The sequence below is a fragment of the Pseudonaja textilis genome, chromosome 2 (assembly GCF_049901715.1).
Source record: "Pseudonaja textilis isolate UNSWEBS1 chromosome 2, rPseTex1.2, whole genome shotgun sequence".
NCBI lineage: Eukaryota > Metazoa > Chordata > Lepidosauria > Squamata > Elapidae > Pseudonaja > Pseudonaja textilis.
The window spans coordinates 35,172,756-35,191,229 of record NC_141991.1 but is presented as its reverse complement, the minus strand read 5'-3'; the positions used below and the strand labels follow the sequence as shown (position 1 = coordinate 35,191,229).

General features: G+C 34.6%; 1 protein-coding gene across 2 annotated transcripts in view; it reads left to right on the top strand.

The window, feature by feature from the left end:
* Positions 1–12,615, top strand: part of LOC113450057 (contactin-3-like) — a 196,063-nt gene extending 183,448 nt beyond the window's left edge. For both annotated transcript variants that reach the window (XM_026721214.2, XM_087923692.1), the window contains 3 exons: positions 3,047–3,159; positions 7,004–7,172; positions 10,522–12,615. In XM_026721214.2, coding sequence (XP_026576999.2) covers positions 3,047–3,159; positions 7,004–7,172; positions 10,522–10,616 — 377 coding nt within the window. In that variant the 3' untranslated portion in view covers positions 10,617–12,615. The remainder of the gene's footprint in view (positions 1–3,046; positions 3,160–7,003; positions 7,173–10,521) is intronic.
* Positions 12,616–18,474: the final 5,859 nt, after the last annotated feature.

Here is an 18,474-nt window from a genome sequence, read left to right as displayed (position 1 = left end):
CTAATAATTGTGTTATTAGCTTACTTACCACTACAAAGGAAGTTGTAAATGTGATGATCTGGTTGGTCATGTGATGGTCCTATCTTTTGATGATCTACTTTCAGCTATCACAACTCACAACCATAATGGGAAGGTTCCATTACAGATGTAAGTCAAGTATTACCTGTACAGAATTTTATATACTTATAGATATATATCAAGGGCTATATATTGGAATGAATATGTAGCAGCATAAGTTATTTCAGCTTCCATTCTCCCAAATTTAGAAGTGAAAAGTTAATCTCCATCTCTACTAAACCTCAAAATAACTTTAACCCCTTTCACTCTTGAGTAACTACAAGCAGGAGCTCTAAACAGCTATGTGAACAGAAATAGAAAATAAAAACATTTTCTCTATTTTTCTTTCTCCTTTTATTATCCTGCCCTGTGGTGCAGTGTACCCAATGAGTCTTTCTAGATACTGCGTCCCTTTTGTGATCAACACAAATCAAACTAGATTAGCAAAATTCTGTTAGTGTTGTATTGTTACAAACATGTTGGAAAGTTGCTTACCATTTTTGTATAGATATTCCGTAAATTTCTGTAGATTTCCAAACTTGGTAAAATCCAGAGTGCTGGTCTAACAATATTTTTATTAAAGCAATTTATATAGCTGCTTATCTATGCACAAAACTCTCAGTAACAAACCTTATAATAGAGATTTTTGTAAGTGGGATTATCTTCTCAGATATTTAATATTTCTACTGTACAGATTTTCAGTATAATCTTTTCATCTTTTCTGTTCTTTGATTCAGTTATCATCAGTCTACTAGTATCCTTTAAGAGACAGTTTAGGGTAGTGGTCAAGGCTGAAAACCAGGAAACTGTGAGTTCTAGTTCCACTTTAGGTACAAAGCGAAAGGTCCTTGGACCAGTTACTTTCTCTCAGCCATAGAAAGGAAGCAATGGCAAACCACTTCTGAAAAATCTTGCCATGAAAATTTCAGGGACTTATTCAGGCAGTTTCCAAGAATCCGACATGATTGAATAGAAGAAAGAAAAAGTAACCTTTAGCATACCAATTAGAGAGTACAAATTCTTTCTAAGTTCAAATATTTTTTAAGACTTCTTGTTTTTCTACAACTTCATTTTTGATGTTTTTACAGATGTCATTGTAAAACTACTTGATTCTCTTAATAGTTCTTTGGAATTCTTGCTTCAGTTCCTTACTCAGATCTTTATCTTTTCTGACTATAGTTTCTCTTTTCTCTTTCATTCTTCTCATATTGTATCACTGAAAATAGTAGGTATATGTTCAAGATCGTATTACAATAACTGATTGGCTTTCATCTGTTGCTTTACTCATCTCGGGAATTGCATAACTAATAATGTCAAGGAGTACAGTGAAAAAATGGAACTGAGAATAAATAAAAACAAACTCAAACTGCAGTAACCATCCTTAGAAATGACAATGAAGATATTGAAGAGGGGGATACTTTCTGCTTTTTAGGATTGACTGTCAGAGCCACCTGTCAAGAACTACCCTGCAGATTTGCCCATTGTAGACAGCCATGAAGGTCCTTGAAAAGATATTCAGATGCTGGGATGCATTTATTCCTACAAAGATCAAAATTGTGCAGACACTCTATTGAAGCAAAAGTTGGACTTTGTAGAAGTAGGGATATTAATGTTTTTGAACATTAGTAGTCAAGAACATAAAAAAATGAGATTATCAAACAAATCAGCCCAGATTTCTCACTTGAGGCATAAATATCCAGGTTCAAATAATCATACTTTGGATATATTATGCAATGATCTAGTTCACTGGAGAAGTCTGTAATCCTGGGAAAGATGGAAGGATGCAATAAAGAGGACAGCTAGTAGCAAGATCATTGAACTCATTTTCAGTGGTAAGGAATGCATCACTGAATGACCTGAAGGACCAGTCTGAAGTCAGAAATTCATGGGGAAAATCTGTTGTCACTATAACTTGGTAGAACATAATCAGTTATCTCAAAATAATCTCCAAAATTCTTTGCTCACTACAAAATTGAAACCAGATAATTCTTGTTCTTTCTCCCTCCCTCTTTATCTTTTTCTCCAGTTTTGTTGATCTTTTCTGTTTCTTATAACTTTACATTTGCACGGATATTTATAGTACACAGATGCTATTGTGTACCATATAATTCATAGTCATAGCATCAATACTTATTAAATAGGAGGTCATCCTGAGAGCAAGCTACACAACTGATCATTAGCTTGCTTAGAAATTGATGTGCACGGTTTAATTATTTATGATTTGACCAACTGCTAATCTAATTATCCTGCAATTTTAGAAAATAGCAACTTGTGACTAATATGTCTTATCTGGCAATCAAATAGGACTAAAATCTATTTTCAGCAGTTATCTATAAGAGTGACTTATCTATTTAGTTTCATGGAATTCAATTCAAGTTGTGGAATTGTTTTTTTTCATATCAGCCTATATGTTCTAGGATTCCCTGATCCCCAGGGAATTCCAAATACATTGGGGGTTTTTCTATTTTATTATAATTGTAATTATTTTATTTGGTAATTAAATTGTCAAGAGTTCAGATAAACATCCCAATGGTTGATGTTCTTCCGTCATTTGATTCAAAAGGTAAAGGTGGGGTCTTTTTTTGCAGTCATTCATAGGAATATGAATAACTGACTCTTCTTCCATTAAAGGAAGAAGAGAAAAAGAAGATAATGAAATAGAATTGTGTAGATAATTATGCAAAGGATCACCTGTACATCTGTGCATGTCTATGTGTCTGCATATATTGCATCCTACTTTGTAGTAATGTTTATTTACACCTGTTTGAAATGGCATAAGCATCACTTACAGGCTTGGCTATGAATTTCACTCAGCAGAATATTCAATGGAATTCAGTCATTTTAAAAAATAGTATCCTTCTAAATGTTTTCAAACACAAAAACAGTGTACAAAGGATGAGTGACAATCTGGTACCTGAATTATTTGCTTTGACATGAGAAATTTCAAGCACCAAGTAAATTTAAATCTTGTATTCATTATGTTTTTAAGCACCCAGCCAGCCTCCAGGAAATTTAGAATGGAACATTACAGACTCTAGGGTAGTGCTGAACTGGGAACAAGTGCATGCCATGGAAAATGAATCAGAAGTAGTGGGCTATAAGGTAAGTTCAAGCAAGGCAATACTGATGTAACTAAAACTGCACCTTGGAAATATCAGCATTCTCTTTTTCACCACAGCTACATTATTGTCTATTTTAAAATCTAGGACTATAGGTAGCTCTCAACTTACAACAGTTCATTTGATGACCGTTCAAAGTTACAGTGGCATTGTAGAAAGTGACTCATTACCGTTTTTCACACTTACAACCATTGGCAGCATCCCAATGGTCATGCGATCACAATTCAGATGCTTGGCATCTGGTTCATATTTCTGATGATTGCATTGTCCCTGGATCATGTGATCACCTTTTGAGACCTTCTGACAAGTAAAGTCAATGGGGAAGCCAGATTTGTTTAACAGCCACATTACTAAGTTAACAACTGTAGTGATTCATTTAACAACTGCAGAAAGGTCGTAAAATGAGGCAAAATTCACTTAACAAATGTCTTGTTTAACAACAAATTTTGGGTTCAGTTGTGTTCACAGGTTGAGTCTACTTGTAGTCCACACAGTCTTTTGCAGTCAAAACAAACTCAGACCCCATAGATAGATAGACAGATGGATGGATGGATAGATAAAATAAGATGTAGCAAGGAACAAATATATGTCATTATAACCTGCAAGTACTCTGGGATTGGTACAATATTGATTCTTATTTATTCATATTCATATTGATGATATGTATTTATATATTTATGTATTTTATGCTGTATAATTACTGTGATTATTGTGTATTCATAGTTTTGCAGTGTTAATTCGGAATAATGTCAGGTTTCCAAGTGATGAAATCAATTTAAAAAGAAAAGAACAGAGTCCATCTTCAAAAAAAATTCTTTTATTTAGGAAAGCATCAAATTGGCAAAGTCCATGGTAATTCTGGATCTGACTCAACCCGGAATTACCCCACAATACTACAAGTTAGAAACACCCCCCCACCCCCAAAGTCACATTCTCCAATAGAAGTGACTCAACATTGCTCGATGTCATAAATCTCCACCTCAACGGGCTCAAGCCCAAACAACTCTTTTCCCACAGGAAGAAAGATCACCTAGCCAAAACACTGTCTTTATCTCCACTCATCCCCTCTTAGGAATGTGTCGAGCCCGAAACCCTTCCCCCATGACTGCCACAGAGAAAGTAAGAAAATGAATATACAGTATATTAAGCCTAACGAAAATGGCTACACATATGTCAATTTTGGGCTTGACAGCTGGAAAAATAAACACAGATGGCTGATTCTTCATTTAACATCTTTATAAACATAATAAGTAGATTTTACAAAACAGTTGTAGATTTCTCCAACATGGAGCAAACTCAAACAGAAACATGTTGCAAGTAACTTCAGTAGCAATTCAGGAGCTAAGAAATAGACATCAGATTCACTTTAGTTCAGCAGGTAAGCACAAGGAGAGAAGCAGTTTCATCTTCAATAGACATCTAATAAGCAAAAATTAATCCTTTAGTATGTAAATAAAATATATTTTATTTAAAAAACTCAGGGGCCATTTAGATGAAATTCCATGCATTGGGTAGGCTATCCATATCCTTTGTGCTGTGAAGAATCATATTTCTCTCAACATATGGCTAGCACTGATTTGCAATCCGATGCAGATGTGGGAAGGAGTCCCACAGATGGCATAATGACTCTACAGAAATAGTCATCCTTATGACTTCCAGTTTATTTCATTCCATTTACCCTCCAAATTTCCATTTATCAACCCATGTTTGATATGCAATATATTCAGTCCTTACTGGAGGATTTGGGAGTAGCTAATTTCCCAAAGTTTTTCCTAAAAAAAATTGTGTGCTTCCTTAAATCTAGAAGAAATTATCCTGAGACTGCAGATAGCTTCCTTCTTCATGTAGATACAGTTATATATATTTATTGCATAAAAAGTAAAATGTATTAGTACTATATAATAAAGGGAAAGTTAAGATTTCTGAAGAAATATGGTTAAGATTAGAATGCACATGATTTTGTTATTTCTTGCTACATAATATCATGAAACTATATACTGCAAAACCTCAATTGAATAGAATCAAAATCACTGCAGTATTATTACCACTTTATAAATCTTTAGTAAGACCATACCTGGAATACTGCATCCAGTTTTGGTCACCACATTACAAAAAAGGTGCTGAGACTTTGGAAAAAGTGCAGAGAAGAGCAACCAAGGCCTGGAGACTAAAACATATGAAGAACGGTTGCAGGAATTGGATATGGCTAGTCTAGAGAAAAGAAGGACTAGGGGTGACATGATAGCAGTATTTCAGTATTCCAATATTTGAGGGTCTTCCACAAAGAAGAGTGGGTCAACTTGTTTTCCAAAGCTCCAGAAGGCAAGGCAAGAAACAATGGAAACTAAACTAAGGAGAGAAACAACCTGGAATAAAGGAGAAACTTGCTAACAGTGAGAACAATTAACTAATGGAACAGCTTGCCTTCAGAAGTTGTGGGTACTTCATCATTAGAGGTTTTTAAGAAAAAATGAGACAGCCACTTGTCTGAAATGGTAGGGGATCTCCTGCTTAAACAGGGGCTTGATTTAGAAGATCTCCAAGGTCCCTTCTACCTCTATTCTGATTGATTGATTGAATATATTATTTGGGGAGAGGGAGGAAAGATGCCTGTTAAATCTGAATATCTGTTAAATCCAAATGTAATACTTAGTTAATAGGCATAATTATTTAATTGCTGTTTTATATCTTTGTACTAATGTGCTTTAGTTGACTAATCATATGATTATGCAGATAATGTAAAATGAAAAGTATATAATTATGCAATTATATTGATTATCTGAATTGCTTTGGAAACAAAGATTTTGTCCATTGTTTGGAGTAAAGTTGTAAGTAAAACTTTGTTGGTGAACCTGAAACTTATTGAATAGAGGTCCAGACAATTCAGGTTGTACTGTGTACATTGTTTTCTTACAGTTCCTATCCATTTAATTTTTCAGTCTTTATCTTTATACATCATCCTTTCTTCAGCAAATTCTATACAGCATACAATCCCCTAACTATAGCCCACCTGTGAGACAGTGGTTGTCCAAGACTATTCAATAAAGCAAATAATATGAACATAAGAAGCAAAAGTGTTAAGTATTCTTTAAATAGCCTATTCCTTGAATGACTTCTGGGAACTCATGTCTTGGGCTTGTGGATGGGACTAATTTAAGGAACATTTATTATATTACACCTTTCTCCTTTCTTCCCGTTCTTTCAACTTATGATATACTATTGGGGGAAATTAGGAAAGATGAAATAAGCAATCTGAAAAAGTTACTGTATGCAGAAGTCTGACCATCAGTAACATTAATGATAATATTTTTGAATATGCAGAACAAAATCCATTAGAAACTTCTTTTAATTAAGCTTCTTAAGTTCTTATATCAAAATCTCTATTCCTTCAGTCCATATATTATGAATGGTTTAATAAATTCTCTGGACTATGCCATTTGTATGTTAATTCTATTGTTTATTATAATGGAATTCTGCATGTTGTTTTGAAATGAATAAGCATTTAAATATAGTATGCAAGACAGAATAATTTCTTGCCATATGCAAGCTTCTTATGTGGTTCATAAATATTCACATTTTTTGTTTGCTTTAATATCCATGTATCATAGTCCTACTTACATACTTACCCGAATTCTTGGTAGAGGTAGAGACAAATTCCAATAAAATAATAATCTATTTTTTTAAAAAATCCTATTGACTGTGAAACCAAAACATTCAGCCACTTTTTCATCCTTTTTCAGGAATCTTTTTTTCTTCTATCTATAAATGATATTAAATGATGATTAAGTAGTATCACTAAAGTCTTCACTTTTCTTTTGATGCTGCAGATTTTATATTGGACTAGCAGTCACAACCAGCTCAGTATCCTGGACACAAATAGAACATCTGCAGAACTTTTGCTTCCTTTAAATGATGATTATGTTATAGAAGTGAAAGCAGTGACTGATGGTGGCGATGGCATTAGCAGTGACCAGATTAAAGTCCCTAAATTAGCAAGTATGTTTATAGAATGATAATGTACAACGCTTTATTAAAATATGGTTTATCTTCGGGATGAAACTTAATATAAGATGTGAATGTTATTTGATGAAAGAAATTGATCTTGTCTTTCAGAAGAATTTGCTTCCAAATAAAGGGCTGTGCTAAGATTTTCTACTTTTAGCATATTATTTTGCATAATATGGCCAAAACAGGAGGTGAATGTTCAATTTAAAAAGCAGAAAGTGTTCCACCCCTCATTTACAATCTTCTAAGAGTAGATTTCTACAAGGAAATAGCAGGAACTGAAGAATGCTTAATTTAGGAAATTAAGGAAAAATATATTTCGTGAATTTGTATAAATATCTATATTTCCAACTAGTTATTACTGATAGATCAAGCATATATTCTATTCTTGTAATATATGTATGAACTCAAACCTTATTTTAAAACTATATTGTGCATATCAGTGAAGATACAGTAAGTGATACAATCTGGCAAACTGTGGCTGATCCCAACAAAGCTAGGAATAGTCAGATCTTGCTAATACCTGGTTAGGAGACCACTCAAAAAATCCCAGGGTGGTAAATTAGGTTATACAACTTTTGATTGATGTGTTGATTGATTGAATTATGAAACAATCCAACGGCAAAACAAACCCCAACATAAATAAATCCATATAGTTACCAGGAACCAGGCACAACTTTTCAAAACAAAGTTACATTTAACATATGTTTTGGAATTAATAATATAGGTATAGTCTCTTCGCAAACAAAACACAAAAGAAGAAAAGGATAAAAGGCCAATATTCAAAAACAGGGTAATATTAGAAATAAATTCCTGTACTTTAAACCTATTAACAATTTAATTGAAACAAATGTTTCTTAGAGTCCTAAAATCTAAAAACTTCTTGAATGCCAGAAACCTGTGCTTAATTGGAAAGATGAGATTTATTGGCTGTGTAAACATAATCAAGCCCAAACACATAGTCAGCATTTTCTGTTTTAACTTCCACAGACAATTGTTTGTGTTGAACCCACAGGCTATTTTCACATACTAAATAATTTCCAAACAAATTAATTAATTTGATTGTTATTACATTTTTGAATGTCAGAGCCTGGATCAGTAATTGTATTTGCAAACAATGACAAATTAATCTTTTCATTGGTAGAGACAATTAATATTTACCAGGCTTTTCAAAAACATCATAGAATTACAATCTGAAGAAACAGTGGCTGACAAAAGATATATCAATAGAGAGAAATATTTGTAGTTTAGAATTGAAATCAGGGGTACTTGGTGGTCTCTGAGCTTGATTATTTTCTTGCAGATGTTTCAATACTAGGTGATATTACCTAGTTTAGGTATTGAAATGTCTGCAGGAAAACAGCCAAGCTGAAAGATCACCAAGGATCCCTCAAAAGATATGTATTTATTAGGAAAGCTACCCACAGTTAGGTCTTCATTGTTATTTTATACATAGGGATTTTAACTAACTTATACAGGCTCCAAACTCTAATTAAGTACACTTACATTTTCAGTGGTCTCATCCAATTGGATATTAACAAGAACATGAAAGATACAGCTATCTTATCTTGGAATGGTTTCCCCTTTTGCCAAGAGTGAAAGCATTAAGCTTGAAGATTCTTATCAGTAAAGAGATCATCAAGTCGAAGGACTCTTTGTTTAGATCAGATGAATAAGATCTGACTAATTGAAACAATAATCAGAAACAATTGTTTCCGATTAAGAAACAAGTAAGGAGTTTCTGTTTCTCTTAATTAATTGGATTGAAAATGAGAAACATCTTACCAATAACAATAACCCAATCAAGAATTAAGGAGAAATTTCTGAACAGAACAATTAATCAGTGGAACAACTTGCCTCCAGAAATTGTGGGTGCTCCAACACTGGAGGTTTGTAAGAAGAGATTGTGCAACCATTTGTCTGAAATAGTACAGGGTTTCCTGCTTATGCAGGGATTTGGACTAGACACTCCAAAGTCCTTCCAAGTCTGTTATTCTGTTATTCTCAATACTTAGCAGGAACAGGGCAGAATAAATTCCCTCATTATGATCTTTCAGTGACTAAAATAAATGCTTGCTTAATTCTGTACTACATATCAACCACTACAATAAATAATAGATAAAAAGTAATTATTTTTACTTTTAATAAAAAGTAATTCTATCGTTTTATTTACACAAATTGGAAATTCAGAATAGTGTAATGTCAGTGGTGTGCATAAAGCCATCAAATAGTAAAATATTACTATACAGTACGTATACAATGCTAACACTAAGAAAAATATGAAATTATTCATTAAAGAAAACTTAGCAAGAAATGGAACATGGTGTTTCTATCAGTCAGTAGGAACCAGTGGTGGTATGCTACCAGTTCAGACCTGTTCACCTGAACCGGTAATTTTAAAAAAGCCTCCCACAATCAGCTGAGAAGAGGGGAAAAAATGCTACAATCAACTGAGAGGAGAAAGAAGAGAAAAGTGCAGGATTGTTCCTCCCACCCACCCCTGCGCTTTTCTTTTCTTTATCCTCTCAGCTGATTGGCGCTGCAGGTCTCAGCTGGTGTGGAGAAAGCTGCATGCCAGCATTAGACAAAGCACGCCCACCAAGCCACGTCCACCGAACCGGTGGTAAAACAATTTGAATCCCACCACTGGTGGGAACATATGTATATTATTGAAGCTGCATAGAACCCTTAGTAAACATTATATAGAAAGTTCCTAGGAGAAAAAAAAACCAAGTATTTCCATAACCTTACAGTCCCTTTTAAATATTTCTTTAAAGGCATGTCTGTTTACATCTCTTCTTCTAATTATTGCTAGATTCCATCTAAGCAGCTAGCAATATATAATGTATAGAATGATACACAGAGCAATTTCAAACACGTATTTTAGTTTTAATATTTTTTTCAGTTATTTGGAGCTTCCCAATGAATACTACAATAGGCTTGCAAGCAGCTACAGAAAAATAAGGATGAAACACCTGTAAGGATTTTTTTTTAAAAAAAAATGCCTTTGAGGGCATCTTAACTCCTGGCAACTACATACAATTTTTAAGCAACTTTTTTCAGAAGCAGTTTGCCCTTGTCTTTATCCTAGGGCAGATAAAATTACCCAGCTGTTTTCTTGCCACAGGCAGGACTATAATTCACAGTCCCCCAGTATCTATCCCAGTGCATCAAACTCGCTCTCTGGGAATTGAGTCAAAGTTTACTGTATGAAGTTGTGGTTGAAGGCAGGTTTTAAAAAACCTGTGAAAATCACAGAAGTTTTATAAATCCAAAGAACATTGAGTGTTTAAAATTCGCATTCTTCTTCCACTAATCTTTTGTTTTTCATTTGTTTCAGGTATGGATGCAAGAGGAAGTTGTGCAGAAATTTTAAATTGCCTCTCCAGTTTGATGTCAATAACTCTGTTCTTGATTTTCAATGCAATATTGTGATAGTGTATTTTCAGACCAGGGGTATCATTTACTTTAAAGTGCTTTTTAAGACAACCATTACAAGACCAACAGAAATAATAGGTGGAGTTAATATGCATGCATTTACTACCAGTCTGCATTTAAACATTTTTTATCCTTTCTGATACTTCATTCTAAAGAAATAAAGATCATGTCCATCTCAAACAATTCCTTCTAAAGGAATATAAAATGCCTTAAGACTTAATGAACCAAAGGACTTTTTACATTACATATTTCTGATGTGACAAAAATAAGAAGATGAGCATTGGAAAAAGTTTTGAGAGTCTTTATGTTTTCCAAGTAACAAGAAATTATTTTAACGTGATCTAAAATAAAACATTCTATTTTTAATTTGCATTAATTACAAATTATATTTCACCACTGTTTGATGAAAAACCCTGAATAATTTTCTTAAAGCCTCTCAGTGCTAGACTTCATTTGAATAAATGATTATCTCTGTTTATATTCATATAGACTATACATATTTACTTCTGTTGTAAACAGTTAAATATAAAAAAGTTAAGTATATAAAAAAAAACTAGTCTGCTAAAACGTTTATCATGCTGCTTTATTTTTTGACTTTATTAATGTTTGGTAGCTTCTGCTAGTTTTTTTCTGATTTTGTTTGTTTGCTTTGTTTGTAGAGGCTGTTCAAGGAGATAGTATTCCTCTCTATTCAAGACTGATGCAATCTCCTAGAACGTCTTAGTTGAAAATGTAAAATGGAAATTTAAAAATGGAAAATCCCAGGACCGGCTTTTACATTAGAGCACTGAATTATATATTATCTTTTTCATGTCTTTTCACCCACATAAAAAAGGAACTGTGCTTCTTTTTGGTTCAAAACCATATTAATTTATGAAGGTAGTTCAGAAGCTTTACAGGACAAATTCATTTGCAACTCTGTTCATCCATACAACTATCAATTCAGCCCTTTAACATTTAGGATCCTCTTGATATATCAAACTCTAAAAGTATCTGCATTTATTTTATTTATGCTTGCACATCCTTTTAGTAAGCTACTATGGCTCTTCTTGTTCTCTTAGTTTTACATTCTGTTTTTGTCTGTATTAGTATTTTTGCATTTTTTTAGAAGTGCCCAGGAAAAGAACATCACAATTCCAGTACAATGCACCAGAGCCACATAGCCAGGAAATAATTTCCTTAATTATATGTAATGTGTTTGAATATGCATCCCTCAATTTGGTGCTGTCCTAAATGCCAGGTTTCTCTTTGGGTATAGGTCCAATTGCAATGTTTCCATCCCATTGTTTAGAATTATTCTGGATTATATATTCATTCTTGTTCTCTTATTTATATAAACAAATTGAATTTTCTTTTTGACCAATGTTTTCATTGGAAATAATGTGTCCCTGTTTGGCATACCTTGTTTACAATTTCAGTGCTTCTAAAAATAATTCTCACTCCAAATACAATTTGTATGAATTCACTTTTTCTGACCTTTCTACTGAATACTTGAGGTAGACTCTTGAACAAGATCTGTAAAAGTTTAAACATTGCTCTATATTTTATTAGGTTTTCAGAACAAAAAATTTCACATGACTACAGCTTTGACAATTTATCCTTTTTGGTCTGTATATAATGTACATAGTAAAATATAACACTGTAGCTACTGGCTCCTTAACATGGAAAATGGGAAATATTGATGCTTCCAAACACTTGTGTTTCAATGGGAATAAAGTTCCCCTACATAATACATAGCAAATGTTCATCCACTGAATGGTAAATTCACCATTCATGTTATAACAAAATTGTACACCATGTTCCTATTACTACCATTTTCATGATCAACTTACTGAATTTACCTTCTACTGCTATTGTCTCCATGAGATGTTTAGAATATACTAGTTTCATATTGAAAAAGTTTTGCCTAATTTTCTTTCAACTATTAGCTGTGCGTATATATCCTATGGCTATCTGTATGTATTTTTTTATTCTAATAAAATATTTATAATATTGAAAATTTCTAATTATGTGAGAATTTCAAATATTTCAGTATAATGGTAAAATCATAGATGGTTATTCTTTCTAAGTTTGTGTCCTTGTTATACATATAGTAGTTAAGCTAGAAGCCAAGTTTAAAGATATGCTTCTGTTTTAAAATTGTTGAAGTTGTTTATGCTTTTTATCAAATACATTTGGGATAGAATACCTATGTATTTTATAATTTGGGGTTGGGGGTAGAGTCAGGGTGACTGAATGGAGCTGAGTGTTTACTGGGATCTGGTCAGAATAAACTCTCAGCTCCATTCAGTCATCCTGATTCTACTCCAAAAATAATTAAAAATGCAGGGTTGTTAAAGCCAGTTATTATATATATTTTATTTCTAGAAAAATCCAAAATATATTCTAATTTGAACTCTATTCATGAAATGCACTAAATAAGGCTTATCATATTTAATCATGAATATATTTATATAATCAGAAGTATAAACTAGAACCGTGCCACGTATGCCAGGCATGCCAGCCATTGCCTGTTGCTCTTCTGGGTTCTGGCACTTGGTGCCAAAAAGGTTAGCCACCATTGAACTAGAACATAGGATCTTCTATAATTTATAGAAGTTTCTTAACATATATTTTAACTAAATAAAGTAAGTTATTCATCAAGACAGACAATTCTAAAAAAAAACCTACAATTTTAGACAACTCTAAAAAAAATATATCAGGTGTTCAAACAAGAAACAAAGATAAAATTAGCTTTCATCAAATTTTATTTAATACTTTCATTTTATTCCTAAAGCAGATTCAAATCTTTCAAACCACAAGGCTAAGCTTCCTTAGCTGTACTTTTTAAATTAGGACCATGCTACACGAGGCTTAATTATGTTCAATATCAACTTTATGGGATTAAAGGATTTGTGAATTGAAGAAAGGTGTGAAGACTGTATGTGGTAAATTATATAAACATTGGGCTGGACCCAGAGTTGTCCCTCTATGAATGTTTCAATTTCTTTTACCAGTCACCATGCTCTAATACACTTTATAGAAGGGTTTTCACTAAATAAATACATAAGGTGTTTGTACTTGCACTGAAAGTTTTTAAAAATGAGAATCCCTACTCTTGCACCATTCCATGATATTCCAAAATAGCATGGCTCTCCGTACACTGCCTTCAGCATACTCTAAACTATCCCAAAAGTGGTTTTAGAAATTGTTCTATTTATAATTGCTCTCAAATGCTACCATGCAGCTCAAACCCATTTTCTCAAGCCAAATGTGAAAGAAATGTAATCCTTTTTTGCCCTGTTGCAGACTCGAATAGGGAAGTAACTGGACCATATTATTAAAAAACAATATATTTTTGTATGTATTGCTGGGTGCCATGAAGCCTCTTATTTAACCCATTTAAAAAGCCAAATGTGGATCAAATGTGATCCATAATTTCCACATGAGCTTTGTGATTCTGATCCAAGAGCTGAAAATAAAAGGAAGTGAAAGTCCTTCATCAGTAGGCAAGTTGGCATGACAGGATATCTCCCAATGTTTTAAATTCTGAAGAGCTGAACAAAAAAAGAATAGTTGTTGCTACATTTTTTGTTCTCAATTAGAAATATCCTTTATAGATGAGGATAGAAGACTAGATTTATAACATTGCCAGCTAAATACACTCCACTCAGTGAAACCAGAAAGCTTGATTTATGTGGTGTCTCTTGTACAACATATCCAGCACTAAAAAGACATGAACTAGGTAATCATGCAAGATCAGTACTGTTTGTTTGTTCATTTGTTTATCAAATTTATATGGCTGCCCATCTCACAAAACTGATTCTGTGTGACACAACAACCCCCAATTGTTATCTAAAACCAATATGCATTATTACTAAGAAACATGAAAAACTATAAAAGCAGAACTAAAAAAGAGAAATAATAGAGGGATATCAGTAATAAAATTGTATCTACAGTACTTTGCAAACATATTAGGTGGTTATGCTTTCAGAGATAGAAGTTTTAATAGTTTATCAATTAACAAAATGGAAAGTAAATGAACAAGAAAAATCCAAGTCAAATCAGTATTTGGTGTGACCATCCAGCTGCACAGTTCTCTCTCTCTCTCTCTCTCTCTCTCTCTCTCTCTCTCTCTCTGACAGAGAGATTAAGGGACCCTAAAAAGTGATGGTGCTGATGTCTTGGGGGGGGGGAATTCCACAATCCAGATGCCACAGCAAAAAAGCCCACTGCTTAGGGCCCACCAAATGTAGCTCTCTGGAGAATGGAACCATTCTATTAGATCTGGGCAGGTGAAAGCAGGAAAAGATGGTGCCTCAAATATTCTTTATAGCACTTTAACTATCAACACCAGCATATTGAACTGGATCCAGAAACAAACTGGTAACCATTGCAGCTAGTGATGTGACGTGCTCTATCAGGGACATATATAACTTCATTCTGCTGCAATTTGCAGCAGGTGAAGGTTTAGCTAGTCTTCAAGGGCAGCCCCATATAGAGTGTCTTGCAATAGTTCAACAAGGAGGTGACCAGGGCATGAGAGACTGTGCGTGATGCCCTTGGCACCCAATACAATGTTGTGCAAAGGCCTTCCTAGCCACAACTGTCATTCACTGCTCTTCAAGCAAGAGTTATGAGTTCAGGAGGATCAGATTGTGTTCAGATTGCACACAGGGTCTCTATGGGATAGTGCAACCCCATCCAGCATTAGAAAGATATAATCATACAACCAGAAGATCCTCAAACCCAAAGCCAATCAATCTTGTCAGGGTTCATTTGAACCCTGTTCCCCATTCAGAACCTCAGAAGATGGGCTGTATAGGTCATTATGACATCATAAAATGGGTCCCCAACTCCTGGACCGTGGACCAATACCGGTCCATAACCTGTTAGGAACTGAGCTGCACAACGAGATGAGCGGCAGGAAACTCCACATGTGCAGGATCTAGATTGCATGCTGCTCCTCCGCCTGCCCCTGGTCCCCTGATCAATAGAAAAATTGTCTTTCACAAAACTGGTTCCTGGTGCCAAAAAAAATTGGGGACTCCTGCTCTAGCGCATTCTTCGTTCTGCTTACTGAAAATGATGATGACATATGATAGTGATAGAAGAAGAAGAAGAAGAAGAAGAAGAAGAAGAAGAAGAAGAAGAAGAAGAAGAAGAAGAAGAAGAAGAAGAAGAAGAAGAAGAAGAAGAAGAAGAAGAAGAAGAAGAAGAAGAAGAAGAAGAAGAAGAAGAAGAAGAAGAAGAAGAAGAAGAAGAAGAAGAAGAAGAGGAGGAGGAGGAGAGTCAACATATTATCCAAAGAACTTGAAGGCAGGACAAGAAGCAATGAATGAAAACTAATCAAGGAGACAACCATCCTAGAACTAAGGAGAAATTTCCTGGCAATTAGAACAATTAATCAGTGGAATGACCTGCCTCCAAAACTTGTGGATGCTCCAATATTGGAGGTTTTAAAGAAGAGATTGGACAACTGTTTGTCTGAAATGTTATAGGGTTCCCTCCTTGAGCAGGGGTATTGGATTAGAAAATTTCCAAGGTCCCTTCCAACTCTGTTAATCTTTGAATTCTGTTACGATGTTGATGATTTATGGACTAAAGGAGACAACAAATAGTGTTGAGATAAGATACAGTAAGTTGGAACCAAAATCAGACCCTAGCATTTAAATATTGTCTCATCATGGTTGTGTTGCTCAGAATATTAGCACCCTCAAAATTGGATACTTTCCATATCTGATAGAATATGGAGGTTAACTGTAATTTGCATAATTGCACAGAAATAATTTAAAAGGCTATAGCTGAGTCAGAAATTTCTCCTTGCTTGGCTCCTGGCAGAAGACGCAGCATGGAATCTATGGGGTTTAGATGATACAAATCCAAAACAAAGATTTGTATATATAAACTCAGGGGTGGGCTGCTACCGGTTCATACTAGTTCAGGTGAACTGGGTGTTAATTTTATGGCCAGTTCAGCAAACCAGCAAATCCCATCCCTGGCTGGCCCTCCCAGGAATCCCTGCATGGCCTGTTTTGGATTGCAGGTAAGCGCAGGGCCTGTGCAGAGGCTTGGGGAGGGCAAAAAATGGACCTCGTGGAAGTTCCAGCAACTTGGAGATGGGCCCGTTTCTGGCCTCCAGAGACCCCTGGGAGCCTAGAGTGGCTGTTTAGTCCCTCCCAGAAGCTCAAGGAAAGTCTCTGAAGCCTGAGGAGAGCAAAAACATTGCCCCATGGCCCATTTTTGCTCCCAGGCCAGGGTGTTGCAGGGGGCCAACTAGGCCCTGCCCACTATGGCCACACCCATCCAGCAACCACGCAGAGAACTGGTAGCTAAATTTTTTGAAGCCCACCCATGTAAACTATGCACTATGCATATATGAATTGGTATTTTAAAATTAACACAGTAACACACATTGCTTTCGATATTGATTATTGGATATCAATCATAAACACATATTTGTTTATTCTGCCTTTTTGGAAGGAATAAAAGTGCTGAGCAGTTCAGCTGCCAAAAAAAATGACATAATCTTGTGAATTATACACATTTTATTCAAGTTAAGCTATTGCATTCCAAACACACTGAAACATGTCTTTGCTTGCAGATGGGTTTCAACTATTTTTTTTTATTTGTTTTAGTAATCCAAAGAGTAGGGAATGTATTCACTAAAACCAATTATTTGTTTGGTTTTTTGACTAAAAAATCAAGAATGCATATAATTTCTCAACTGATGACTATAACAATCAGGGTTTTTTTACAAGGGAAAGAAAAGGAATAGAAAATTAGATAGCAATTCTGGTTGGGAATTATGGATTTTATAGTCACACTACACATCTGGAGGAACACGTCTGGTAAGATTTATCTTAGTTTTCTCTATAAACTAAGACCTATCAGCGAACAAAATCCCCTGTTATTGCTTTGGTCCTGAATCCATTCATGATAGAACTGCATTTTAGAATTGCTCATAAAATTATCTTGATAATTAAAAACAATTTCCCTTCAATTTGATCTTGAACAAATTGTACTCATACTTCTTTTCATGAGAAAAATTAACTCCCCGCCCCCAAAGAATGTGATGATTTTCTCATGAGGTGTGTATTGCATTCTTGACTCGACTGAATTACATGGGCAGAGGCATTCACAGCTACTGTAGTCATGATGACACCAAAATGACAAAACATGGTTATAATGTCATGATGAAGGCCCCTAGCACAATTGTCTGTGATGTGAAAACACAAGTACAATAGCGATAGAGTTTGTGCCTCACTCCTGTTGTTCTGCTGGGAAATACTAAACATTCTGGAGAGAGTTAACTAGGTATAGCTTTACTATGCAGAAAAGCATGATGATCATTGAGAAAAGACACTTGGGTGGAGACAAGTGCAAAATATATATCTTCCCAGTATGTATATTGGTTTAATGGATATTCATATGATTCATTATGAATACTCAAGCACAATTACATCATGTTACATGGACATTGTTCTTCTAGACCAGAGGTGTCAAAGTGGCAGCCCATGGGCCAGATGTATAATGCACAGCGATGCCCACCCCAGCTCCTTGAAGGGGAAAAACATCACAATGTCATGTGATGGCAATGTGACCCTGCTAGTTTGACACCCATGTTCTAAATAATTTATAGCCTCTCTGTTCCATCTCTCTTTATCTGGAAATAAGGACCAATTCTTATCATTTTAAGACTAAGGTGATCAATTCAACCCATAAAATACAGTATATCTTTTGTTTCCATCCCTTGTTTGCAGTGGAATTCCTGCTTTGAAGTTTTTTCAGATGAGTCAGCATGAGCCTCCAAGAATCACAAACTTGAAGCACAACCAAAAACAAGTTCTAAAATAGTTCAAAAGATAAAAAACCA